The sequence below is a fragment of the Drosophila mauritiana genome, chromosome 2R (assembly GCF_004382145.1).
Source record: "Drosophila mauritiana strain mau12 chromosome 2R, ASM438214v1, whole genome shotgun sequence".
In the NCBI taxonomy this organism is placed as follows: Eukaryota; Metazoa; Arthropoda; class Insecta; order Diptera; family Drosophilidae; genus Drosophila; species Drosophila mauritiana.
In genome coordinates, this window is record NC_046668.1 from 13,607,812 (window position 1) to 13,635,388 (window position 27,577).

Sequence of the window (27,577 nt, forward strand, 5' to 3'; positions counted from 1 at the left end):
ACGATGATTCCTTGAAAAACATCGATTATTGTGATTTTCGAAAACAGCGATGATATCGATGTTGGCATCGATGTTTCTCCATCTCTAGTTGAAACTCCCCAAATCGGCTTGTGATTCCTATAAAAGTTGATTAGGATTCGACGGTTGTTAAACAATGTCGTTACCGGCTGAAGAGGAGGATTTGGCGGACCCTGTCGCCAAGTACGATTCCATCGAATTGAAGAGCATACAGGACCTGGAATCCTGTGAGCAGCAACAACTGCTGCAGTACGTCGAAAAGCTGCACGGGATTATCCGCAAATACGACACCAAACTAGCGTCTTATAAACAAAAACTCCTACACTACGTGAGTCCGAATTGAAGGTTGAACTATATGAACTAAAGTGATCTTAATTTTGTGATCTATCCTAAAGGTAAGCCGAGAAGAAAAGGTTTCATGTGACAAAGCCAGCCAAGCAACTGAATCAGAATTACAAGAATGCCAGTATTCCATGGAAAACGATAAGGATACTAAGAAAAAAGACCAGCCCAACGATTGTGAGTTAAGATTTGTTTTATTACAATTACTACAATAGCAGTGAGTTCCTACTTTGTTTTACTGGCCACCGCGGCCACCAGCGCAGCTCCACGTCCGGATCCGTCCTCAGATAGCATGATGTCCCACTCCTTGTCTGCTTTAACCAGCTTTTGGAGTGTCTGCCTCATGTAGGCATCGAACTTTGGATGGTATCTGTAGACGGAGCCATCCATGCCGACTATCACGCGGCGGTTGGAGGTCCTGTTCACCAGCCCACTCACTCCGATGGCTACTAATGTGGCCGCTCGTTTAGCTACGCACTCGCAGATGTATCTCAGAGTCTGGCAGTCCTCCACGGAGGCCTTCTCCAAGCCAAACAGATTTTTCACAATTTTCCTTGTGCTGGCAAATTCGGGAAAGGAGTCGTCCTCGATTTCCGATATGTAGCGCGTCTCGAAAACCTCTTCGTTTCTCTGCAGCACGCTGGCGAATTCTGGACGTCGACTGCTCTGTTTAAAGATCAGCTTGCGCTCGAGGGCACGAAGTAGGACAAGGCGCACCAGGTTGCCCAAGTACATGCCCGCCGTCATCTTTTCGAACAGCTGCTCCGATCGGTTGAGAGACTTTTCGTCGATTTCGCGATCGTATTCGGTGCGCACAAAGTCCAACTGACCACCCTCACCAAAAGCGCCCCACTCAGCATTTACAATCACACTCCGCTTCGTTTTTTTAAAGTCTGCACGCAAGAGGTCCACATTCTCAACATCCTCAACGTAGCAGGCATTGCAGCCAGTGCCCACAATGACACCCACCCGGCAATCCGCGTTACGATGGGCACAGGACATCAAGGTGCCAGTGGTATCGTTGAGTATAGCCACCACGGCAATGTCGGCATCTCCGCGCCGCTGAATGGCCTCGTGCAGCATGCGGCCCACATCCTCGCCCTCAACACCAGCACAATCGAATCCCTTAGTCCAGCGTACCAGGATGCCCTCCTTAAGGCCTTGCTGCACGCAAGGGAAGGAAAAGGTGAAGCCCAGTGGCAGATATGCGGTCTTCATGTCGTGTTTCTCCACAAATTTGGCCAGGCAGCCCGCAATGTGATCGAATAGGTCCACACCGGGCCCCACCATCAGGTCCTTTGGCACGGCATAGATCTGAGAATCCACCGTGGCGTCGTGGTGACCTTTCAGCGAGACGAGCAGCACCCGGAAGTTGGTACCTCCGAGATCCAGGGCCAGATACTTGCCCATCTCGTCGCCCGTGGGCAGATCCTGCACGTACGTGGGAAAACACTTGACATTGGCCTGTGGATGCGTGGACCGCTTGAGTCCACGGGCCACTTCCAAGCAAAAGCGACTGTACACTTCCTGCACCTGGTAATCACTCAGCACAAAGGGTTGCATAAGTTCTCGCACCTCCGCGTCCAGCATTTTGCTTGGCTAATCTATCTGTCTTAGTTGTAACCGCCTCGAACGATGAGTAACGACTAACCAGGCGCCTGGCGAGCCCACGGCGATTTGGAGCTGCCCTGGGTGCCTGATAAGAGCCAGGCGTTGAGATGCAGTGCGCCCGACCTGGAAACAACTGCTGCCGCTGCAATATGGGCGCTGCGTAGCAAATTAAAAACGAAAACACACCTAAGTAGCTGATTTGCGGATTCCGAATCTAAAACTACAACTGCGCGATATGCTAATCGCTCGTTGTCTCGGTTGCCGCTTGTCAATTGGTGGCAATAGCTTCAGATTCGGCACCCTACAAATTAATTGTAGATTGTCTTTAGCCGACTATTGGAAAGGAGGGAATATGTCACAATTAACTTTGCGAATAAATCCCGGATGGACACCGATCGCAAGGCCCAAGAATCCCTTAAAAGATTAATATAAAAAAGTGTACAAGTGTTTCAGTATCTACAAGTAAGGTGTCCGCCGTTTTACTAAATTGTTGTATAACTTTTCGTAGAGTGCCATATTTCCGGAAAAAATGGCCAAGGCCGTATTTCACTTTTCCACTTTCTAAAAGCCATAAATATTATTAGCTGTAACACGCCTTCTTAGTTATCGATGAGATAAGACCGTTTCAAGGACCGCATCTTACAAGCTCAACCCACCCACTCCTCTATCTATTGAGGAGTATTGGCGGGGTCCTAGGTCGAGTACGTCAAACATTCCATGCCGGTAATGCCCGAGATAAGCACTGAAGTGTCGCATGGGCTAACGCCACTGCCCCTGACAAAAATCCGAACAGCCCTTGACACTACTCTTAATAGAATTAAAGTGATTGCGCAAAAGGCGCTAAGGTTTAGAAAAATAATTAGAATGCTTAAACTAACACTTTAATAGCTACTATACAGTTGTTCTAAATACATATAACTATAAACATTAATTTATGAATGTAAAGATAATTACAACCCCATTTCGAATATTTTTAAAGCTTAAATAAGGAAATGTTGTTCCAAACTGCTGATAACATGCCTCATTTTCATGTCGTTCAATACAGGTTTCTGTTTTTATTTCAATATAGTCTTAAATATTTATAAAACCTTATCAATAACCATCAAAACATTACAAGTCATGTTTGGAAAATAATTTTTATTTGCAGTATCGGCGACGGACGCCTTCAGTTTTGTGGACGAGATGAGGCAGGCGGCCAAGCACGCCGAAAACCTGAACAACTTCGTTTACGAGCACACCTCTGGCATGTACTACGATCCCAAGACGGGATACTACTATAACGCGGTAAATAAGCTATAAACAGCGGACGCAATCTTTATGACGTCCCGTTCTATTCCGCGATGCAGTGACTGCAGCGCGATGACTTTCAGAGGTTATCGCGCTGGCAAACCTACATCAATGGCTCGGATTGTTGTTAATCTACACCTGCTTTTCTCTTCCTCGCAGGAGTACGGGCTGTACTACGATGGTAACAACGGCTGCTACTACAGCTATGATCACGCCAAAGACTCGTACGAGTTCCACTCGCAGGCCCAGGTGCAGGTGAGTGGGTGTAGTTGCGGATCACTGCCACACGACCACATTAACCACTGTTCTTCTCCTCCTCGCTGCGCAGCCTTTGAGCGACTGCGCCTATAGTAGTCTTTTAGCGGGGTTTCACAAACTCAGCATAGACCGAATGCGTAGCAATGCATTAGGTAAGCGTCAAGGTCCAGAATGTGCGATAAAAACGCGGATTTCTTTTCTTAACTTGGTTGCAGGCGAACGAGGCGGCCAAACCGGAATCGGAGGACGAGGATTTGGAGGTGCAGTTCGATGAGCTGGGAGGCGTCATTACGGACCACGACACGCTGAAGAAGATTAAGGCCGAGAAGCAAAAGGTCAAAGATCAAGCTGAAAAATCCAAGCGCAAGGCCAAGAAAAAGAAGAGTAAAAATCACAGCAAGAAGAGGTCCAAGAAGGAGCGCCGTCACAAGTCCAAGAAGCGTCACAGGCACTCTGATGATGAGCGGTCTAATGATGCCGAGGAGGGCGAGCTGTCGCAAAGCAGCGACTCCAGTTCCGACTCCAGCAACGAGGATAGCAGCAGCAACACGGAAGACAGCAGTGTTCCAGTTTTCAAGGCTGCCGGACGCTTTCAAGGTGTTTAAGATATCCACGTTTTTAACGCGCTCTTCGCTGTTTGTTTAACTAACGCTTTTTCTTTTGCTTAGACATTGCTAAAAAGTATCCACCCTCCCTGCGCATCATTGTCCAGGAGACTAACGTAGAGTCGCTGAAAGTGGGAAGCCTGCATCTAATCACATACAAAGGGGGATCTCTTGGACGGGAGGGCGCTCACGATGTTATCATTCCGGACGTGAACGTGAGCAAGTGCCACTTGAAGTTTAATTATGAGCACAAGTTGGGAATCTATCAATGTCTGGACCTGGGCTCCCGCAACGGTACCATTCTCAATGGATCCCCAATGTCCAGCGACGCCATGGATCTCGTTCACGGCAGTGTTATCACCCTGGGCCAAACAAGACTACTGTGTCATGTCCACGAGGGCAACAGTACCTGCGGCTTGTGCGAGCCGGGTCTTTTGATAGAGAACCCTCCGCCGGTAGTGGCCGCTGTTGCCTCATCCACGGCATCCGTATTATCTCACAAGGAGCAGTTAAAAAAACTGCAGCGCAAATATGGACTGGAAAACGAAAGTAAATACAAGACAACCTCTACTGTCTCTTTACTTTGACAATCCTTAATTCACTTTTAGAGTTCGTTGATACTAGCGGCAATGGCCAGTCCAACTACAATGATCGGGCCGCAACAAGGCGAGTCCAGGTGGGCAGCAGTACGGATAAAGAAAAGACTGAGGTGGCTTGTGTGAACACGTGAGTATCAGCTTACACATCTTGAACACTTGAATTGGTTGACCAATGTCCTATTCGTTTTTAGTGAAATCGGTAGCTCCAATAAGGGTTTTAAAATGCTGAGTAAATTGGGCTGGCAAAAGGGCGAAAAACTGGGCAAAACGAATGCCAGTGCTGGACTTTTGGCGCCGGTAAGTGTTTCAGACTTATATAGCTAGTCACTATTGCTAATAACAACCCGTCCGCAGATCAATGTGGTAGCCAATGAGGGCACTAGCGGTCTGGGAAACACTGACCCAGTGCTGTCCAGCTCCAGACCCGTTGACAAACGGAAGCTGGCCAACTTGAAGATTACTCAGGCGCGATATCAGCGCGCCAGTGATATGTTTGGACAGTCGGATGATAGTGATTAGAAAGACATTTTGAATGATGTTGGAAACACATTTAATTAACAATTACTCAAACATATTTATAAGTGTGTATATATATATATATGTATGTATATACACATAGATTCTATGTATGTACAGAGGTGGTCAAAAGTATTTACACAACGAGCTTTTTTTTCAATTAGATGACAATTGAAAAAAAAGCTCGTTGTGTAAATACTTTTGACCACCTCTGTATATATTAATTAAAAAATCTTGCTATAAGGTTAAGCTATCAGTCAATTAATTAATTTAGCTTCGCTTATAAACAAAAAGAATAGGGGAAGGTAATGTTAAATAAATACGACTTCGCACACGTTGGTCTAAACTAATTGCGAGCCTAATGGGCATACAAACCGATCGTTTAAATTAATTACCGTGTAGCCTAATGTTAATGTTAAATACAAAAGCCTCTTAAGATATGTGGTTTCTCTTGCGATACATGCTGGATAAGATTTGCTGCAATACGTAATGTTGTATGGTTGATAATACTTTGCCTGTATGTTAAGTGTATCGGATAATATGTAGTGTAAGCTCGGTTGGGTTGGGCAACAGCCCCAGGCCCATCCACCGATTACAACACGAAAACGCACAACGAGAATCTTTGGATGTTGGAGCTACGGAAGAACACGCTACATGAAGCCCTAGGCCGATGTGGTCGAGAGATGTATCCGATCTCCTAGCAGCTACCCTGGGACTTGACGCCGATGAAGTAGCGGGATTCGCAGGAGTGTTTGTGCATCTCACACCACGAGTTGTATGTCTGGTTGTTGTAGCCGCATATTTTGTGTACCTAATATTAAAAAATTTATTCATAATAATAAATGAAATGTTGTATCTACACAAAATCTGTACACACCGGTCGCTGCTGCTTCCGCGGACACTTGTAGCGACAGGTCACGCATCTCGGCTGGCGCGTCTGCAGATCCACCAGGCAGTTATCCTTTGGCCCACACTTGATGTCCGCACAGCTCACGCGGCCGGCTGCAATATAAAGTTTATGATGCGAGCGCATTAATGACGGCTGCCTGCGGTTAAGTTTCAGCTTTATGTCTGGCAATTTCGGTTTAATGGCTCCTGCACACTGAAATGCATGTCCTGGCCGCCATGAGAACCTGGGCAGGTGCTTCTGTGATTACGGCAGAAGTGCCTGGCCATTTTGGAGTAAACTTTCAACTTTTAAGGGCCATATACAAATGGTGCATTCGATGGCTCATTAGGTCATGAAGATACTATATGTAGTAGTCTGGTCGAGATTAATAAAATATTGACTGAAGTTCAATTTAGGGTTTGCTTAAGTGGATAGGATAGAATGCATATGCATAACTAAAGATTTTGTCGTTTCTCAGTCTGTCTTAAATGCAATTTTCTAAGCTGACGCATAGTTCTCACCACGCATTATAATGAGATACTAAACTGCACAAAGAGAATATTGTAGATCTGAAAATTATAAACGGAAGATACAGAACCACATTTTTTTTATTATTTTATATTTATAGTAAATATTCTTGTAAAATTCATCCTTTTTATATTTGTTGATAATAAATAAAGGTATGAAATGAACGTATCACATTTTTTTGCTGTGCACCACGTCCCTTCACCTCACTCCATTGCCATTTCCATATCCATACCCATCCGCATGCACAAACCCATACCCATTTCCCATTCCATTTCAGCAATGCGCAAGACGGGTAGCATCTTCGGACCGGGCCAACATCCGACTGGTGCGACTGCCGGGGAGTCGGCCAAATGGGCAGTTAGCCATTTAGCCAGTCGAGCTATAAAGCAGCCAAGCGGCGCGCAGCCGCAAACGCCGGGAAAAATATATGTGTTTATCGTCAACATGATCTGCGACTTGGCAACTATGTTGCACAGAGCCCCCGGGCATTGTCGATCGCAATTGCTATGGAGGCGGAGCAGCAAAAGGCAAAGGGAGTCGTCTGGGTTGTCTCTGTCTGGGTGTCTGGAACTGCATCTGCATCTGCATCTGGAGTTGCATCCGCGGGTGACGGTGCGTGAAAGTCCGCCGTCTAGCAATTCGTAACAGTTAAAGTTTATTAATTTCAACTGCCAATTTAGCTTTAGGCAGATACGTCCTTTGCACGAGGTCCACTGCTCCACACTGCTGTGCTGTGGTACGCTGTGCTGCCCCGCACTTGTTGATTGTGATGGATGTGGCAGTGGCCTCCAGAGCGGGAGCTGCGCCGCTGGTTATGGCTGATAATGCCGTCACAAGGCGAGCCAACTATAATTTGTTATGTCGACGTGGTTTAATCAACGCCGGCGGCCGTTGGCGGAACTTATTGCAACATTGTATGGTTTATAATGGGATGGGATCATATTGGATGGGCTCAAATGGAATGGGCTGGGCTCTGTTGGTCTGGTCTGGCCTGGTCTTGTCTGGTCCGGTCTGCGATGGGATGCGTCGTGGGTCATGCGTCTGGTCTGGCCGTGGTATATGCGTGTTCCCATTCAGACCAGGCCAGGCCAGGCCAAGCCGGGTGGACTGGCCATTGGCCATTGGGCCATTTTGGCATTGCGTGTTGTTTAAGGTGATTTTAATACGATCGTAAACTACAGCCGGGCCAGGGAGGAAGAAGGCCCAGACGCTACACCAGACAAAAGTGACGTCGCGACGACGTGGACAGTGGGACAGCCGGAGACCCCAGACCGGACTTCATATCACTCGGGACATGGGCAACCCGCCGCAATCCCCACTCCTCGAGAGCTGCAATCACAGAACCTGCGTCGCCGCAGAACGTTGCGAAAATGGCGTTTTAATGGTTTGTACGTGTAGTCATATTTCTTGGGGCCAACGGCAACTTTTCGTGGCTTGTGCCACGGGGTCTCTCTCTCTCTCTCTCTTTGGCCCCCCTTTCCATAAGCCCCTCCATCATAGCCAGAATACTTTCGAGCCTGAGCCCGGATCGCGACTGAAAATATTTATGTGAAAGCAGACAAACAAACAAATGCCCGAGAACCATAAACTTACTAACCATGAAGATAAAAAGCTCAGGAACCAACTCACGCGCACGCTAGCACTATCTTATCGGCGGACGATCCACGGAACATAACGAGTACCAGACGCACATTAAGCAGCAGGAAGGAACCCAGGGAAGCGGAAGGAGCAGGCTCATCACCAGAGGGACTTGGACGGGATGGTGGTGGGGATGGGTATGGGCATGGGGATCCAAGATCAACAAACTGCAGGAACTCACGCACACTTGTCTTTGGCCTTTGAGATACGATTGCTGATGGGGGACTGAGCTAAAAGCAAGAGTGAATGGTGGCTAATGATCTTTGTTTAGGAACGGGCTACCGTTGCAAGCAATTGAAAAAGATAGACAGGCGATCGGTCAATGGATGTATGCTATTGTAAGGAACACTCATATGTAAAATTTAGAAGTTACCTCAGGCGGCTATGATACAAAATTCAACAGCTTCACAGATTTATAAGACTTTGTAAAGAAGAGTTCATTCCCTTTCTATTCTTTGAGCTGTGAACACACATTAAAAAGATTTTCACTGGTGTATTTTTGGACAAATTTGTTCATCAAAATTTCGCATGAAACGAAAATCCATAAAAAATTTTAAATCCAGATATTTCCGAAAAACTGGAGTACATTAAAGGTCAGAATGATTAATAAAATAGTATAAGAATGTATGTATATGGCGATATCAAAAGGAGTTGGCGAATGAAGTTGTTCTCCGCGGGTTCATTGACCTTCCCGTCCGCGATGTTGGGGGATCATTAAGATCCATTGAACGAAGTCCACCCAAACGATTAGGAATCGAAGGGATAAATAGCAATAATCAAGGTGCAATGAAATGTGCGACAAAAAAAAAAAAAAAAAAAAAAAAAGTCCACCAAAACGATTAGAAATCGAAGTGATGAATCGCGAGAATGAAGAGGATCATCAAGGTGCCATGAAATGTGAAACAAATAGGTGAAGTTATATACAATTGCATATTTAACTAAAATTCCACCAAAGCGATTAGATATCATAGGATCATCAAAGTCCAATGAAATGTGCACCAAAACGATTAGAAATCGAATGGATGAATCGCGATAACGATGAGGATCATAAAGGTGCAATGAAATGTGCAACAAATAGGTGAAGTTATACAATTGTTTATTAAACTAAAATTACACCCAAACGATCAGGAATCGAAGGATGGAAGTGTGCAAAATAGGTGAAGTTATACAATTGTTTATTAAACTAACTAAACACCCAAACGATTAGGAATCGAAGTGATGAATCGCGAAAATGAAGAGGATCATCAAGGTGCAATGAAATGGGCAACAAATAGGTGAATGTATACAATTGTTTATTAAACTAAAATTCCACCCAAGCGATTAGGAATCAAAGTCCAATGCAATGTGCAACAAATGGTAAAGTTATTAAATTGATTAGAATTCGAAGGGATGAATCGCGATATCGATGAGGATCATAAAGGTGCAATGAAATGTACAACCTAGGTAAAGTTATAAGATTGATTATTAGGCTAAGTCCTCCCCAACGATTAGGAATCAAAGGATGAAGGCACTTTAGCCGAAGTAGTTTGCTGTGGAATGTGTACGAAATTGAAGGTACCGTAGTGAAAGGATAATTGAAGTAGGAAATGGAGTGCAGCGACCCCAACACCTAATTAAGAAAATTGAGGACGACTAAGGCAACATTATTGATAAATAATAATGCCGAGCAAAATGACCGGAGGGAGCGAATTTTTGTCAACGGCAGCTGGTGCCGCTGGATTGACAGCTTTTGTTTTCGTATTAACTACAAGCTGTAATTTGCGGCAAAAACACAGCAATTAACAGGCAATTGCAGCACGGCAGCCCTCTTTTGTCTTCGGCCCCCATGGCACACTAAACTAGTTCAGTCGGTCCGTCTCCGCCTCCGTCGCTCCTATCCGGTGCGGTCCGAGGTTCTCGCGTTCGTCTCCGGATTTGGTGCGACTGCGGAACGCCCACCACCACGCCTTTCAGAAGCACTGATTGCCACACTGGAGAAAAACTCTGGTCGATGTGGCGGTATTTTAACGAAATAGTGAGCATGCAAATTTCTGATTGGAATAGTAACACCTGATCGTTTTTTTTTTTATTAATTTTTCGTGATTTTAATATTTTTTATAGTTTGCTTCTGTGAGGACACACAATTTAATTGTTTCCTTTTCGGGCAGGATGCTAATCTCTTCAAACGTCTTGCTTTATTAACGAATTTTTAAGTGTTCATTTAAATTTAAATCTGGTCGAAACTACGGTATTTTAACGAAGTGGACTAATAGTGAGGATGCAAATTTCTGATTGGAGTAGTACCACCTGACAGTTTTTTTTTTTTTAATAATTTTTTGTGATTTTAATATTTTTATAGTTTTCCCACTATTTAATTGTATTCTTTTCGAGCAGGATGCTTATCTCTTCGTCTTGCTTAATAAGCATATTTCCTAGTGTTCATTCAAATTTAAATCTGATTTCTAGGGGAAATTTGATTTGTTCGTGGATTTTGGTATAAAATAGAAGCGTTTCAATCAATTTAATATGTACAATTCCACTAATCTTCGCTTTTTCTAGCTTTCAAAATTCAAATGCGTGTATCAGAATAATTTTTAAAAATGTTGTACGAAACGCACAGATAGCTGGTCGATCCAACGGTATTTTAACGAAGTGGATTAATAGGTAGCATGCAAATTTCTGATTGGAGCAGTTACACCTGATGGATTTTTTTTTTTTATTAATTTTTCGTGTTTTTAATATTTTTATGGTTTTCCCACTAATTAATTGTATCCTTTTCGGGCAGGATGCTTGTCTCTTCGTCTTGTTTTATAAGCAAATGTCTGTGTTCATTCAAATTTAAATCTGATTTCTAGAGAAATTTGGTTTGTTCGTGAATTTTGGTATAAAGTAGAAACGTTTTAATCAATTTAATGTGTACAATTCCACTAATCTTCGCCTTTTCTAGCTTCAACTTAAGGATCTTAAAATTTAAATACGTGTACCAGAATAATTTTTAAAAATGTTGTACGAAACGTTGTACGAAATTTAAACGAAGTGGAAAAATAGTGAGCATGCAAATTTCTGATTGGAACAGTTACACCTGATGCTTAGCTCTTCAAACGTCTTGCTTTATTAGCAAATTTCCTAGTGTTTATTCAAATTTAAATCGGTTTTCTAGGGAAATTTGCCTTGTTCGTGGATTTTGGTATAAAATAGAATCGTTTCAATCAATTTAATATATACAAATCCACTAATCTTCGCTTTTTTTCTAGCATAAAACTTGAGAAACTCAAAATTTAAATGCATGTACCAGAATAATTTTGATAAATGTTGTACGAAACGCACAAATATCTGATCATAATGATTACTTGCAAATGGATGAATTGCACTATTAACTATTAATTTCCTAGTTGAATTAGGGTACAATTTATGATAAATTAATGACGAATAATTTTATGCGGATCATGTTTTGAATAATTTTTAGATTTTATTAGTTGCATTTTTTATTCATACGTTTTTTAAGCTTTCCATGCTCGATGTACATATTTTTCGTTCGAAAGTCTTTTTTTAAATTCGTTAAGTCAACCCAATATTGAACACTATGATACGTCGGATGAAAGTGATGTTGGAAACACATTTAATAATAATTTTTCATATATATATTCCCTAGCAATTGGCTGTATAAAAATTCTTTTGTACCCCAACTTTGAACACCATTAATATCAAATGATTTAGCTTATATTTATGAACGCGGACTGCATAAAGAATCAATACCAACGATCATCGATGGGCAACAAATGCATTTTCCCCGGTGCATTTTCTGTCGTGGGCCGACTTGAGGCATTATAATTAATTGGAAATCGGAGTCGATCAATCGGATGGCAACCGCAAAATTAATAAGCATGAATGATGCCGACGACGCGAGTGTTCGCAGTAATTGTGGATGCGCCTGCACCCGTACTCGAGCTCATAGTCAAAGTGGAGCAGACCAGACCAGATCAGACCAAGCCAACCCAGGCCAACCCAGGCCAACCCAGGCCAGAGCTGACGGGCTAATCAAATTGCTGGCAATCATGGAGCCGTATAAGCAAATGTAGCAATTTCAGTCAAACACCGAGAGAGCCGGCAACTTGATATGGCCAAGCTGCAGACGGCAACAACCACTTGTGGCTGCGACGCGATTTGATTCGATGCGATTCCATTCCATTCGATTCGCCTTAACTGAACTCGACTTGGGCTGGCTGTGGAAACCTCAGTCGAGTCAATCAAATGCAAAATTGCGGTTCTTTGTTGATTGTTGTTAAAATCGCACTGCCGCTACCCAGCAGCAGTTGCAGCAGCAGCAGCGGCAACATTTTGCATTTACCTACTGTAACTAGGCTTTCCATACCAATTAGTTTGATTGATTCCCGCAGACTGCAGCCAAAATACATACCTCGACAGGGACCCGGATATGCCACAGCGATGGAACGTCCAATTTTGCAAATCATTCGATTTATATCACAGGCGCTCCTGTACGTCTTCCCATCCACGCCGCACACCGCCTGTCGCTCGTCGTAGCCACTGGAGTCCACATCCACGTTGTCCCAGGGACACTCGATCCGGCAGGCGATACAGTGGGGCATCAGATACTGATCCTCCACGCAGGTCAACCCGTTCAAGCACTGGACTCCGCTGCAGCTGTCTGGGGGATAGGATGAATAAGGAAAGAAGAATGTTATGTTATGTTATTCATATTTCTCTTTATTTTGTAAAATAAAGTATGTAATGTAAACTAAGACGCTCTTTTAACCATTGTTGAATAAGAATTCCCCACTTGAATCCTCCCAAAATAACATGTCAATTAATCATCCCTATATGTTGCACCTGCAACTATGTTCTTGGCATTAGCGAATACCGTTCGCACATGGGCGCTGATTGGGCCTATAAATAAGTAGTTGGCCAATGTCTATGATTAGCAGCCCGTACCCGCACATCCCACTCGCCGGCCAGTCGGATGTTTCTCTCGGATATACATATGCGCTTATATGGCCGGCAATAAACTGTCGAAATTTATCAGGGGGACATGCGGCGAAACGCCTTGGCGCCAACTGTGACACTCGCGAAATATTGCAATCATTTCTCTGCCGGCAATTGAATGCGAATGAGTGGTCGCCGCAGATCGCCATCGGAATTGGCGATTGGAAATTCCAATGGATATATTGGCACGCGCCAGCGTTAGATTGCTGGAATGGCTGTTGTTGCTGCTGCTGCTGCAACTCGTGTTGCAAGTTGCTTGCTGCTAGCTGCACTGGCCGCTTGCTGCAGAATGTCGTGCGCTTGCGGCTAATCCAACGAGTTCTTTGGGTTCCTGGCTCATCGTTCTTGTGCGCCGTTTTTATTGATCATTTGAGCATGTTTGCGAGTGCTTCCTGTATCATTAAATTATTACACAACATTTCTGGCTTCAGTCTGGCTGGTGGTGGTTGGCTGCTTGGCCAGTTGATTTCACCACTGGCGACAAGTTGTTGGCCGTAATTGAAATGTGCAATAATTTGTCATCTAATCTAATTGTGGCGCTGCTGCGTTTTGGCACGCGAGCAACCCGGTCCACCTACACTCGAAAAAGTATTGGGTCCAAAAAACACAGAAATTCACTAAATAAACATAAAACAAGTTTCAAAAAAGCTCTGCTAAAAATATAATAGTTCCTGATTCTAGGGCAAGATTCCTTAGTTGGTAGGTAGGATTTTCCTCCAGTGCACTGGATATGGCTTATATGTTCTATGGTAAATGGTATTGGCGCACTCACTCTTGCAGTGGCCCCGATAGGCGACCTCCAGTTGGGCGTTGTTGGTGCGGCAGGCGCGCTTGCGCAGCTGGCACTCGGTGTTGTAGGTGCGTCCGTCGGTGCCGCAAACCGGATTCGAATGCTGCTGTTGGGTGTCGATGGTTGGTTAGGAATGGAAGCATCCGATCTAGCCGACTGAGCCCCGAGGAGTAGGCAATGGTCAGTGGCGGCACATGGATGTGTACTTACCGGCGCGTAGATTCCGCCCAAATGAGCCAAGTCATGGGTATTAGCGAGGTCCGATGACGCAGCCGTTTCACTTCCGTGTTGCAACTGAGAGATTAGACGATGATTCGATGTCCCGGACCCAGACCCAGACCCAGACACAGTCGTATTCGCTGACTGGGCTTCTGTATCCATTCGATCCTGGTGCTGATGCTGATGCTGCTGCTGCTTATGCTGCCTTTTCCTTAGCCCATTGTCTGGATTTGGAGCATGCTCGACGCGTCTGACATGCTGATGTCTGACTCGAGTCGACGACTGTCTATTAATGTCGTTGGCGGGTTCATTAGCATTTGCCAAGTTGGCAAGTCTAGACTGAGCCAAGATTGAGTCTGCGGCAGGCGACTGCGCAGGCGTCTTGTCTGCCGGGAACGAGTCATTGGCTCCTGTCGTCATTGATCTTGTTAAGTGTTTGCCATGGCTGTTTCTGTGTCTGCGCCTCTCATAGCCCGTCATCTCCACCCGGCCGCGTCTGCCACTTGTGGGCTGATCTGGCGAATTGCTGCTGCTCCTGCTGCTGCTGTCTATGATCAAAAGTCTGCGATGCTTCGACTCGCGAGGCTGCAGCTTTCTTTGGTTATCAGCACGTTGGCGTTGGCCGCCGTCTAAACCTAAATTGAAGTTGGTATTTTCGCTACTTAGACTACGGGACTCGCGGGGAGGCTTCATCTCCTGCTGCTCCTCCTCCCGCTCCTGCTCCAGCTCCTGCTCCTGCTGGTGTGTCCTGCGTCGCAGGGCAGCTCCGCACTCGGGTGCACAAACGCACTTGGGCCGACCCTTGCGCTTCACGCACTTCTTGTTCGGGCCGCACTTAAAGCCCTTGCAGCTCTCTGGAAAATGTGGTAAACTCCCAAATAAGTTCGGATTACTACTAACCCCACCCCTATGTTTAACTCACCCATGCAGGGCGAGCACTCCACGCCGCCACCAATGGCCGTGGCAAAGAAGTACTCCACGCTGCTCAGCTCGCGATCCGTGTAGGAGAAGCTCTGGCTGGCGCCGCAGCACTCCGACCTCGAAATGTCCGTGGAGAAGACCTGTCCGCACTTCCCGCTGCCCAGGTGCGTCTGCCAACAAGTGCCAGCTTAAGGGTTGCCAATTAAAAAAGAATATAAAACAAATCTCTTCAGCTGACTTATATAAAATTTATAATGAACATTAGTCAAAGATAATAAAAATGAACTGTGTAACTTTTGATTTGTAAGAAGAACTTTCTTACACTTATATAAGCAACCATATACATATAATGAATAATTTCAAAAAATCTAAAGTGCATTTAAAGTCGTGAACATGAGGTTCACCTACTTGAATAAGTATTCAAAATCGCATGATGAAATATCATTCAAATGAAATATGACTTGGCATTTTGATAACTTTTAGTTCATATGAAAACCATAAAAAGGCCATGTTTTCGAGTGGTGTAAAATGAAAATGGCATTTCCTTCGGCTAACCGGAAGAAAACAGTTGAAGCTCCCCTTTCGCGATGGTCAAATTACGTGCAGGTATTTGACTGAGCAAAACAAACTTATTTGTTTACTTTGAAGATTCAGCAGGAATGCGATGAGCCGGCTGCTAATCGAAATCGCGCGAGCAGTTTGCAAATATTAATGTGGGCTGAGCAAATTTGCGCGGATTTTCCCACTTTTTTTTTTTGTTTTTGCCTTTTATTTGGTTTCTGTATTATTTTGATCTGCCGCTTGTGTGATCAAATCGATTTGGCAGAGCCAAACAGATTTTGGGATCTGCTGGATAAACAAACAAGCGGCAGGGCTGTGAAAAATTGCGTCACATTTGAATATAATGTGACACATTTATCATGGCGAAAAATATATGCAAACCCGAATGCAGGCGTCGCGAGTGAGTCTCACAGATTCAGATGTATCTGAAAGATACCAGCCGAGTGGCTGGCATGCAGCTAACTAACTACTTACCCGCCGCCAGGCGAAAATTCAGTAGCAGCAATCCAATTAACAGAGCCATCAAAGGCTGTCCACCCAACTGATGATGGCCAGAAGTTGCTCCTTCTGCTGCTGCTGCTGCTGCGCCCAGTGTTGCTGTTGCTGCTGCGATGCCAGTTGATGCTGATGCTGCTGCGGTGCCAGTTGATGCTGCTTTTGCTCTCGTGCAGCGCATGCTTTTTGCGGGACTAGAACTGGCCGAGTGTTTGCGGTGCTGGCTGTGGTGTTGTTGTTGCTCACGTGCCATTGACACCTCATCAGAGGCAGCGGACGACGCATTGACGTCACGGCCATGGCCAACATAGCGATCTTCATCCTGGCGTAAGCAATTGGCCAACTCTTGCAAAGCGCTCCATGCGCTTACTATAAATAAACCTAGAATTGTTCTACATTCGCGGCTAGTTGCTCTTGCCAATTGTGTTGCTGCTGACGTCTTTGACATTGTTGCCGCTAATTGGTTGATGTTTTGGCTTGGTTGTGCTCTACGCGCTTCCGCTGGCGTCGTGGTCGCAGGAAGTGCGCGGATGGCCATCGACATCGCTCTGCGCTTGAATTTGTAATTCGATTTTAGAAATGTCAAATTGTTTTGGCTGCTCGTCGGCTGATGCTGATGGTGATGATGCGGCATGACAACGGCAACTGCTGCGGATAGACGAAAGGCAAAGGGTTGGCAAACGCACTCGAGTTAACAGGTAACAGTTAAGAGGACGCAAAGGTAGCAAAGGCTGCATTCAATTAGACGGAGCACACTGCCACTCCAGCTGGAATGGTGAACGAGCGAGCAGTGGGGATGGCACTGAATATGGCTATGGCGGATTGGGATGGGGATGGAGCATCGAGTGGAGTGGCACGCCAAGATACATGATGCAACCGGCGGCAACTGTGGCTGCCACAGTCAAGCACCAAGAATGTTTTCCACAAAAACGACGGCCAAGAGGCAACAATTAAGTCTCAAACGCTGAGTTGACATTGAGCAGGCGGTTTTCAAAATGCGACTACTAAAAATAAAGAACCTGTTGCTGCTGCCGCCGATGTGTTGTAGGTTTGGCGCATTATGCACCGTCTGTCTGGCTTTGTGCACTCAGAGATGTTATAAGCGAAAAGTTCTTAAAAGTACATTTATTCATTTTTTAGGCCCATCGAAAACAAAGCGATCTGAATAGATATATATGTAAAAACTGAGAAGTCCTAACCATATGATTTCCGAAAGCACATTTGCACCATTTCAAAAATGCCAACAATTTTTTTTTAAGTGTATCCTTACCCCTTCGCAAGCCCCTTTTTTTGCCTGTCTGCCTGTCTGTTTGTTTGTCGGTTTGTTTGTTTGTTTGTTTGGCTGCTTGTTTGTGACTTGCAGTTTGGCGCGCTAGTTTGGCATTTGTTTTATTTTGGCTGCCATCGCCATCGCCGTCGTCGTCATGACTTTAAGGACGTGCTCAAGACAACATGTGCAATATGCAGACGGAAAAGAACAGACTGAACGTGACTGGAGTGTGACTTGGCTGGAGTATCCTAATTTGGCCAACTCGGCGAACGTCCTTGAGGCGGCTACGCTACCCTATTCAATTAGCCCACTTCAGCTGAGTTGCCCACTGGCAGTCCATTACCGAAAGTTCAGCTCAGCTGCTGTTGCACATGCAGCACAGTAGCAGTAGCAGCAGCAGCAGCAGCACTCCGCTTCCCGCCGGCAATTAATGACCTACTGCGTCTGGGGTTCACGACCATGGTTGCCTGGTTGCCAGGTTGCCCAGTTTGCTGGTCGAAAAATTATTGCGTTAACGTGCGTTGCGACATTTTATATGGCGGTCGGTTGGTTGGTTGGTCGGTTGCCTGGCTGGTCATACGACTGCAATTTCGTCGACGTCTCCGCATCCGGCGGTTGTCCATTGTCCGGCTGTCCAGTTGGCGCGCCAGACGATGTCTGCACTCACACAGACCCAGCGAAAAAAATAATAAAAAAAAATGGAAAAAAAGGCAAATAACACACGCACTTGCCGTGGCGATTGGGGATTGCGGATTGGGCACTGCAGTTGCATTGCAGTTGGAGCTGCAGCTCGGTCTTCGTCTTCGAGCTGCATTCCTGCAGCCAGGCTATTTTTAGACCCCGGGCAGTCAATGGGTTTTTATAACCTTTGCAGACGGTAACGCAAATAACTTGGTTACGACAAATGTAACGGACTAATACTAGCCCACTTGTACAAGCTTTTTTACCTCCTGTGCACCGAGCAAAAATACCGAAAATCTTGACCAATTTCTGTTTAATGTTAAATATATGCTTATTTTATTTGCCTTATCTAAAAACCAAATCAAACAAGAACTTCTCTGATCCCGAAGATAAAATATCTTAAAGATGACTTTTACACCTGTAAATTTCTGTCTCAATAATGATTATGCGCTTGTTAAAAACTATATTTTTATTTGTTTCCCCTTAATAAGGACAATGTTTTTCTGTCAGTGCGGTGAAAGTGTTAATTCCACCTGGCCATACCTAGATAATGAGCCGCAGATTTCAGCACCGATCGCGAATGATCCGCTAAGGACATAACATTCCACTGGCTGGCCGGCGAACCCAGCAGCCTTTACTGTACCCAAAGTTTTCGTATCCAAATGCTTCGAATTCCTCGAGGCTCGCTGAAATGTCTTTGGGGCACAGCCACAAATAACAAAGGGGGCAGCAGCAAGAGTACAGGAGCAGCAGCGCGAAAAAATGCAAGGAGCGCCGCAGCAACAACAAGGCACTAAATGCATTCTCCTCGGCAACTGCATTGCCAAACTCAGGGTCCACACACACACACACACACACACCGGAGGGGTACACCAATACACTCGCACTGCCAAACAGACAGTCTGGAGCTTTATGTATGTATATATACCATATCCATACCATATAGCTATGGCGAATGCCTTCCTCTTCGGGAGATGCAGTTTGACCGTTGGAGACCTGTTTTTATGTTTTTGGGCATTTATTCTGGATTTTCGCAAAATGTGTTTTTGTTGTTTTTGTTGTGTCTTATTTTGTTGTTGTATGCATTTTCGTTTGTATTGAATTGCATCTTCTGCTGCGCTGATCCTGCGCTGTTGCTGCTGCACTTCAGCAACAAGTGCATAATTTCAACCTCAAGCCCCGCAAGCTGGCCAAAAAACTTGCATCAAATGTGGTGCTAAATTTCACTGCGGTTCTCTCAGGTATGCCACCATATCCCACTTGCAACGCCTTCAGTTACTTTTGCGTATTAGATTAAGCCGCTCCCAGGGCAACCCGGCTTCCAGAAAGTCCCATTGCGTATCATATTATAGGGCGGGCAATGCCAAAAGCACGTGCTGCCTGCCATGCCATTGTCCGGCCCAGAAAACCGATCCTCCAGACGGCGGCCCAGAGTGATTTAGAAAAACAGATACAGTTGCCAAACAAACAGAACGCGGAAACAAGCGATCCCATCCTGAGAATTTTGTAGATTGATATCGAGAGTGCACAGGAAGAAATCAATGTGTCTCAAGGAAAAATCTTACTAGTCGTGTTTAAGTTTGGTAATTTAATATATCAGGCATCAAAACCTAACGAACTTTCACTTTTGCAGAATGGGATGAGCTAGTTTTGCGACTATTTAGTTTCGATGAGTTAGGGTCAAACTCTATTCAATCTCTTCATGCGAAAGTAACTAACTGGTATTATAGCCGATTTCTTTGCGTGTGGCTTAGTTCTCGCGCCACGTTCGCCGGGACTCGCAATCCAGTCACCGATTGACTTTAAGCTCCATTCAGGCCGATTGCGCAATAGCGATCGCGAATGCCAGACCCCCGGCTCCAAAAGCTATTTTTAGCGCGGTCCGTTCTGCGGAACCCTGTGGGTCGCCCAACTGCATAACTGTCTGTGCTGCGGTGTGTGGCTCAAAACGCTTTGAAAAAAAGGGTCAACGTATTCGGTTTCATAAGTAACAAACGGGCCAAATCGAAATCGATGATGATGGAAGAGCGGAACAGGACGGGTCACGGAGGAGGAGGAGGGTCTTCTAAGGAAACAGTTTGTCATTTGGCAACAACAGGAAATTCCTTTCGGCAAACTCATCAGCCAAAGTAAACTGTGCGTCTCCGTTTTGGCGCGAGATTAATGACACTTGGACAGCGGCCCCGCCCCCCACCAGCACCTCCGCCCACTTGGGAATTTGCATATGACAGCAGCAGAAGCAGCAGCAGCAGCCTCGTTGTTTGTTATGCAAGCAGTAAATTTTCAATAAATATACATAAGCCAACAAACAAATCAAATCAAACCGACAGTGGCTGTATCATCAGCAGCAGAAGCAGCAGCATCGCAAGAGCAGACAGCTGGACTGCCTGCACAGGAAGAAATAACATACTGAAAAGTTAACTCAGAAAAATGATCTCCCTAAGAAAATATTTAAAATTCGATTCTCGTATCAAGGCATCCATTGAAAAGATTCAAATGTATAGCAACTAATATTCAGACAGCCTTCTGAAGACTATGCATACATATACGTACATACGTATGCGTCTGCTCGTCATATCGAGTCTGTTATTTTTTCCGGTGTGCCATTGTTTTTGTTGCCCTGGGCGGAGGCTCGTCCGATAAACACAGACGTATAGACACTCACTGACCACCGAGATCCGTAGGCTGTGACTGCTAAATGTTTGTTTTGCCAGCGCTCGAATGCCACGCGTTGCACATACGCAGTGTGGGCCGCAAAAAAAAAAAAAAAAGAAACGCCTCTTGACACTCGAATCTGTTTGTAGTTGATTCGCTTAGAAGAATCGCTCGACGGTCCATTAGCATTCGCCAGAAATGTCAAAAAGTAAACAGGAAATCTGCAGGATGGCCGGTAAAAAAGCGCGCGCGCTCCAAGTAATTTGCTTATGCTACGAGTTGTTGACTTTGTGCCACTCATCTTCCGATTCAGTATCGGAATCTGATTCTTATTCTGATTCTGATTCTGTATCTGATTCTAAGGATGAGAATGAAGCTGCAAGCTGCGAGCTGCGAGACTCAGCAAACCGCAAATAAAAACAAATATCGGCTCACATGAAATCCGAGCTGTTATTGAGTCTTTCGATCGCCTTTTGTTGACAACTATGCAAGAATTTTGTTATTGTCTGAGATGGGCAAATGGTACGTGGAAAAATTTGTCTGCTGCGTCTGGGGTAAATGAAAATGAAACAAAATATCCAGATGATAGCTGGAGCGTCTGGAGCGATGATTTCCTTTCACAAGGCTGCTCCGAACTTTGCAAAGCTGAGTCCTAACTATGAACTCACCTTTTTAACAATGCCTCGTTTTTGTTTTGGAAATCTATTTCGCACTTAGACGTGTTTGTTTGCCAATAAATTAGCAGCCAACATGCGGAGAGTACATATGACACTTTTAGGTATTACAAGAAATCAAGCTTGGAAAACCGAAAAAAATAAAAACATTTTCAGCACAAAACGAAAAAATGAAAAGTTGCCGACCGGTGATCGCACTGTTGTCCACACTTATCGCTGAGCTTTCGAATTTCAAGACTTTCAGTCTGCACTTATTTACATTTCCACGATTTTCGTTCCTGTTCTCTGTTCTGGAACTACGAAACTGGACACAGCACTAGTTTTCACTTGCTACTTTTTTTACTGAGGACCAGAGACGTGCGCTCCATCTGATGGTCGAATGCCGACTGAATTTTGAAAACCAAAGTTCTCATTTAGGTAAGAAAAGAGCCAACAGTCTTACACCCATACTCATGCAAAGCGCCGCACGGTGGGACAGAAGAAATGCTATGTGGCATTTCTGGATTAGTTTGCAGATAAAATCGCTTATTTTTAGAAATTCCTTTAGTTGCAAATTTATCAATTTAAAATGTAAAATTTAACTATAAAGTTTAAAATTTTTTTTTATATTTTATGAAATTTGTAAAGTTTTTTGTTTGATTTGCAATAAATTATTTAAACCTGTTCAAGTTGTATGTATGAACAAAAGTGTTAATTTACGAATAACTTAAAATCATAACAATTTAAATATCTTAAAGATTTGCAAAAAATATAGTTGACACATAAATCGTACTTATCTGGCCCACTGTAACTAAATACAACTCAAATTTCTTTTGCAATTTGTAATATTTAGTACCACTGTGCAAAGCGCTGCCGGCTGCTGTGCGAATGTGTGCGTGAGAGAAAGAGAGAGACATGTAAATTAATAGGAAAATAATAGGAAAATCGCCAAACCTTAGTGATGGTGTTTTTAAATTTAAAAATAGGTATGTTGGACTTAAAAAATGAAACCATACTTATGTAAATATAAATCCCATAAATATCGTTATACTTAAATACAGGACATTTAGGTAATATATTTTCTTAGAAAATGTTGTTTATATTTAAAGCAGTAAGTAAAATATGAATTTGAAAAATTTAATTATGTTCTTTTATTGAATACTATAAATTTATTTCATTTATAAAATTTAATTTAAAAATACAAATATATAAATGAAATACTTTATCTATGAAAGGAATCAATTAGCCATAGTTCCAGAGTAATTGTTTGCAATAATATTTTGTAATATATGTAATAAAAAGTTGCATTATTTGTTTTATAAATATGTATGTACAAGATTTTAATTAAAGTTCTTCAGAAGCATAAGGGTTTTTAATCGCTGCGACATGTTGCGCTTTTGTGCTTACGACTGCAACATGTTGCAGTTGGAATTGTTTAAACCGAAGCTCTGAGGATTTTCGAAAAAATATACTTAATAACCAGCAACGTAACATCCTTATCATTGTAATCTTGTAATGTTAGGAAATTATTAAATTATTTTGTTACCGCTAATAAGACAAATTACTTGATTTTAAGGGAATTAATTTGTTCTTTAAAATATAATTTATTTAGATCTTATACAAACATTTTGTGGTTACTGGGATGTTTTGCAATTTTAACGAACTAACATCCAAGCAACTGCAACTGCAACTGCAGGAGCAAAGACTTAGTGCTCATTAAATGCAGCGAAATCATGCCGTGGCTATATAGAAAACATATCTTTATCTGCGGCCTTAACTGTCTATTGTTTAGCCAGAGCAAAGCGGCAGTCATGAGGCAGCTGAGGAAAACGATTTCTTTATGGTGCAAACAGCGTCATAATTTAGATCTAATTGTCAGATACTTGCTGCCAGCCAGAAACTGCCACAAAACTGCATGTCGCTGAGCCCAGCACAGCAGCCCCGTGGAAACGTGGAAATGTGGCACTGAAAATGAAGACATTTGACGAGGGAGCCGCCGAGGAGCATTGGCTATTTGGGCAGCCAGACCAGGCGGAGGAGCAGTTGCACAAGTCCGATTTTTGCGTCAATTACGGCGCGGAGCGTTTTATTGGCCAATGGCGTGCTGGGCGCGTATTAAGCCCGCTCGCTGATAGTGGCCACCATTATCCACCTCCACCTTCGCCACTCACCTTTCCTTTCCACATCACTCCACCTCCAGTGCCCTCCCTTCCCTTCCTGACCATCACCTGCTCACCTGCCCACCACTAATGATGGCCGGAACGGACACAGATGCATGCGGCGGCCACATCGCCGGCTATTTATTGAAAGTGCATCTAATGAGACATTGGCATTGCTTGCCACAATTTGAGGCGAGCGAATCGGGATTAATATACTCGTATGCCATTCACCCTTTCAATGGCAGAGAAAATTCTAAAGGAGGCATTCCATATGAATATGAATATTCCATATGATAAATGTTGATAAAACTATCAATGCACTACAATGTACTTTATGAGATGATATTTTGTCTTGCTTATTAATTTTCTTGAAAAGCTTATCCATTTTCCAGCATCCTGTAAGTTTCTTATAAAAGGCTCGTAATATTTCTAAAGTATTTATATCAAAATTTATTATTATGCTTTTATAATGTGAATATTCCTAAACTAAAATGGTAATAATGGATAAGGTATTTCTGCTTTCAAAGTTTTCAAAACATATGCTTTCATCATCTTGAACATAGCTGTACGTTTTTCTTACCGAGGGAATTGTTTGCACACAATTGCCATGAAATTCGATTTTATGAATGAAATTTTGCACATACATATTTATCCGCTTGTTTCAGTTTCCGCCTGTCGGAATAAATCAAATGTCTAGCGCACATCAAAGCGCGATGTGTGACATTTGAACTGCCGGCGGAAATGAATGAATGGTCTTCGAAATAATTTGCCTATAAATACATTGATTTCCCCTCCTCGAACTAAGGAAGTCCATGCGACATCGCTGCGTATGAGTAATATTGCAAGGCTAGGCTATCGCTGACATTTCTCACGATAATTAGAACTGGCCAGTGGGCGGTGGGGCTAACAGGTGATGAAAGGTGCTCGGCGCAGTTGGGCGTGGGCAGCTTAAGTGACGGCAATTTGCGGTACCTCAAGGATATTCGATGACAAAAAGAAATTGCTTTGTATTAAGCCGTCTGCCAGTGTCTAGACTGATTTCCACAGCACACATGGCTATGTACGTGGAGTGTGTGCATGCGGAGGGGCTGCGGCGGGGCAAGCGGATCTGTGTGTAATAGTCCGCTTAGGCTTGCCATGCTGTCGGCACTTTACATCAAAGTAAAGCCATTGCAATTGGCTAGACAGCGCCTTATAATCCTCTGCCGTTAGTCGGCTGTGTGTTCCGCTCCGTTCGGAGCTCCATTCATACGCACTTGCTTGGGAATTTGCTGCGGTTTGGTAATGGATAGTGCTGACCAGCTGAAGCTCGCCCAATTGGCCCATGCATGATTAATTGAGTTTGGCAGGAAAATCTTCGTCCAAGTGAAGGCTTGTGATTCTTCGCCTGGTATCATTTCCGGTCGCATTCACCCACATATTTTGTTCATAATTTGTTTTCCCTTTAAGTACGTGCTGTCCCTTAAATAGTTTGGTGCATTCCTTTATTGCTGAGTTGTGAGTCACTCATTTACTCATAAAACGGTCATGTGATAAGTTTTCATGTGCTGCATAGGGAATATTATTAATAGCTACATCAAAAATCCGATGAAATAATACAATAATAAAACAGGTACATTTTATTGATAATTTATAAAAATGATTTAATGTAGTCGTAACCGGGCTCGTATTTGCATATTTACTATCATCATGCAAATGCCAGTTGGAAATAATAAACAAATTATAGTTCTATTTAAATTTTTGAAAGATTTCTGTTTAAATTCCGATAACAGTTAAGAGCCGTTACGAAAATCGACAATGTGCATACATTACATGAATATGGTATTTTACATTTACATTTTACATTTGGTGGCGCCATCTAGGTTTCAGGCATTGCCACAAAATGCAATCGCTATGAAACGTGTATTTAAAAACGAGCGCAAATATTTTGTGGGATATTTATAAATGTGTACGGTTTTTTTGTTGGTGGCTTATTAAACTTATTCATACTGCTGAAATATTTTGGATATATATGGGATTTAATTATATAAAAATAAAGATTTCGATTTAAAATTTAAGATGTTGTTTAAAAGAAGTTAAATAGGGTTAAGGTTACTACCCTCGAATCATTATGTATTTACTCAGTCATCTAAAGCGTAATGCAATAAAGACGTATTTATATACAGCCAAAGGTGTGCATGCTTTCCCCGGACTTTAGACCTAATTATGTAAAAACCATAAAGGAGTAAACCTTTGTTGGGTGTTTGAGCTGGCTTTGCATTCATAAATCCGAAAAAAAACCCAAAGAGCAGCTGCAACCGCAGCTAATCACGTTCCAGAGACGCGTATCTTAGCCGTTCATGATTCGAATTTTAATTAGATTGTGGCTCGGTGTTCTGGCCAGGCGACGACAGCCACTCGTTGTTTTTATGTGATGTGTAAGGAGCATTTAACAGATAGTCTGATTGTTTTATGACGACAACGTGCCGGGCGCAGCGAACGAGTGCCAATGGCGACACTAAAGATGACAATTACAATTGCCGATCTTGCGGATCGGAATGGCTCATTTGGAGTGACATTGTGGGGTTCGAAATACGAGATTGCTTTTCGGCTAGCCCTGAGCCAAAAACAAAGGAACCCCCCTCATCAAAAAGGTTCAGTTACATGCCATAGGGTAGCATCCAGTTGCTGAAGTGCACCCAAATATCTCACATTACACACTTGACATATATTTCGGTCGGGCATACGAGAAGAAATGGAGATAGAGTCCGAGTTTGAGATACAAGTACTTTTCCAACCGGAAGGAAAGCCGAATGATATTGCTTTATGACTCTATCGAAAGCGAAAGTGTTTCACTGGTTTTTACTGCTGTCTTTTTTCGCATGAAAGCCTGAATTATGTGGGCGTCTTCTGCCACTCAATCGACCTCCGATATTTAGGCCAGCAGATCAATTACGGACTGGTATTTTTATGACACCTATTCAACCTGTCGCCGGCGCTCGAAATTTTAAAAGGGTTGGTCATTAGTTTTACGACTGTCTCTTTGGTGTGCAATAATTTCTGCGCTTCTCTCGAAGGATCTATTTCTATAGCCACTAATGTGCAATAAGTTCACTCGCTGCACTGCCTGGAAATAATAATATTTTTCCTGAGCTCAAACAACACCCTCTACCATTACATATATATGTATATAAATTGGTGACGTCATAGGAAGGTGAACACCTGCATTGATTCACGGACGTGTTTAGTTTTTTTTACACTTCCTTTTGACATTTATGCCTGCCCAGAAAGTCCAAATAAGGCGCCGCTTTGCGCCTCAAGCTCACGTCGTTGATTCGATAAATATCCATTAGCACTGAGAGAAAAACTAGACATTTATACCACTTAAGAAATATACATATAATATATTACGTCCAAAAAAAAATATTTTAAATTTCAAGAACTCAAATATATCCCCTTTTTTATGAATAGTTGTATTTTGAGTATGAACCAACACTTTTTCTGAGTGCAGTTTGCACCGGCAACGCTGTTGTTGTTGACTTGTGACTCCGATGCAACTATATGTATATGTAATCACAACTCGCTGATAAGTGTCCGCCGCTCACAATAGTCACAAACTTCCGCCAAGTGTAACGACAGATTGCAACGGGGAGTTCTATACGGATCCATTTCAAGGGCAGCTCCCCCATTTGATGCACATCATGGCCCCGGAACATTTCAATTTGCACCCTGTTTCGTGCTGTTGTTGCTGCTACTGGTTGCATCTGGAGACTGGGATGTGCGCCAGAAATAGCTGCCCCCGATAGCGGAGGATGGGGGGTCATGAACTTCAATTATGTGCCTGGCAGTGGGGCGTGGCACCTCCCCCTTCTGCAGTTGCGGCCGTGTTGCTGCTGCTGTTGCAGCAATCGCTGCTGTTGCTG

The 27,577-nt window shown here is 43.7% G+C and overlaps 3 protein-coding genes and 1 long non-coding RNA gene across 12 annotated transcripts; 2 read left to right on the top strand and 2 right to left on the bottom strand.

Annotated features, from left to right (window-relative positions):
* The first annotated feature begins 79 nt into the window (after positions 1–79).
* LOC117138655 (angiogenic factor with G patch and FHA domains 1) lies at positions 80–5,277 on the top strand. 4 transcript variants are annotated; one of them, XM_033300888.1, is made up of 9 exons: positions 82–346; positions 414–537; positions 3,119–3,255; positions 3,418–3,513; positions 3,587–3,668; positions 4,185–4,670; positions 4,730–4,847; positions 4,912–5,017; positions 5,075–5,277. In XM_033300888.1, the coding sequence occupies exons 1-9, from the start codon at positions 155–157 to the stop codon at positions 5,237–5,239; spliced, it is 1,506 nt and encodes a 501-aa protein (XP_033156779.1). In that variant the 5' UTR covers positions 82–154; the 3' UTR covers positions 5,240–5,277. The 4 variants fall into 4 exon arrangements, with proteins under 4 accessions (XP_033156778.1, XP_033156777.1, XP_033156779.1 ...); XM_033300885.1 differs by lacking the exon at positions 3,587–3,668 and adding an exon at positions 3,732–4,113 and having other exon boundaries at positions 83–346; XM_033300887.1 differs by lacking the exons at positions 4,185–4,670; positions 4,730–4,847; positions 4,912–5,017; positions 5,075–5,277 and adding an exon at positions 3,732–3,884 and having other exon boundaries at positions 80–346.
* On the bottom strand, positions 543–1,950 carry LOC117138656 (hexokinase type 2). The gene has a single exon (XM_033300889.1). The coding sequence runs from the start codon at positions 1,948–1,950 to the stop codon at positions 586–588; it is 1,365 nt and encodes a 454-aa protein (XP_033156780.1). The 3' UTR covers positions 543–585.
* A 173-nt stretch (positions 5,278–5,450) lies between the features above and the next one.
* On the bottom strand, positions 5,451–21,911 carry LOC117138654. Of its 3 annotated transcripts, none has more exons than XM_033300883.1 (8): positions 21,532–21,911; positions 16,237–16,902; positions 15,203–15,388; positions 14,272–15,134; positions 14,044–14,167; positions 12,688–12,936; positions 6,114–6,238; positions 5,451–6,047 (listed from the first exon to the last, which is right to left on the bottom strand). In XM_033300883.1, exons 2-8 carry the CDS (start codon positions 16,889–16,891, stop codon positions 5,934–5,936), a joined length of 2,316 nt encoding a protein of 771 aa, XP_033156774.1. In that variant the 5' UTR covers positions 16,892–16,902; positions 21,532–21,911; the 3' UTR covers positions 5,451–5,933. The 3 variants fall into 3 exon arrangements, with proteins under 3 accessions (XP_033156774.1, XP_033156775.1, XP_033156773.1); XM_033300884.1 differs by having other exon boundaries at positions 14,044–14,164; positions 16,237–16,905; XM_033300882.1 differs by having other exon boundaries at positions 16,237–16,905.
* On the top strand, positions 8,793–12,503 carry LOC117138657. 4 transcript variants are annotated; one of them, XR_004459214.1, is made up of 6 exons: positions 8,793–8,884; positions 8,940–9,201; positions 9,254–9,369; positions 9,420–9,448; positions 9,499–9,565; positions 11,923–12,503. It is a non-coding gene; the product is annotated as an uncharacterized LOC117138657 (long non-coding RNA). The 4 variants fall into 4 exon arrangements; XR_004459215.1 differs by having other exon boundaries at positions 9,508–9,565; XR_004459216.1 differs by having other exon boundaries at positions 9,263–9,369.
* Positions 21,912–27,577: the final 5,666 nt, after the last annotated feature.

What these genes read in the sequence shown, in the direction of transcription:
- LOC117138654 (XM_033300883.1), bottom strand. Translation starts at nt 16,891, where the DNA reads ATGCCGCATCATCACCATCAGCATCAGCCGACGAGCAGCCAAAACAAT. An exon ending in GGAGTGCTCGCCCTGCATGG is followed by an intron (nt 15,135 to 15,202) that starts GTGAGTTAAACA and finishes CACATTTTCCAG; the next exon opens with AGAGCTGCAAGGGCTTTAAG. An exon ending in CTATCGGGGCCACTGCAAGA is followed by an intron (nt 12,937 to 14,043) that starts GTGAGTGCGCCA and finishes CCTATCCCCCAG; the next exon opens with ACAGCTGCAGCGGAGTCCAG.
- LOC117138655 (XM_033300885.1), top strand. Translation starts at nt 155, where the DNA reads ATGTCGTTACCGGCTGAAGAGGAGGATTTGGCGGACCCTGTCGCCAAG. An exon ending in CGGGATACTACTATAACGCG is followed by an intron (nt 3,256 to 3,417) that starts GTAAATAAGCTA and finishes TCTTCCTCGCAG; the next exon opens with GAGTACGGGCTGTACTACGA. An exon ending in GAGGTGGCTTGTGTGAACAC is followed by an intron (nt 4,848 to 4,911) that starts GTGAGTATCAGC and finishes ATTCGTTTTTAG; the next exon opens with TGAAATCGGTAGCTCCAATA.
- LOC117138656 (XM_033300889.1), bottom strand. Translation starts at nt 1,950, where the DNA reads ATGCTGGACGCGGAGGTGCGAGAACTTATGCAACCCTTTGTGCTGAGT.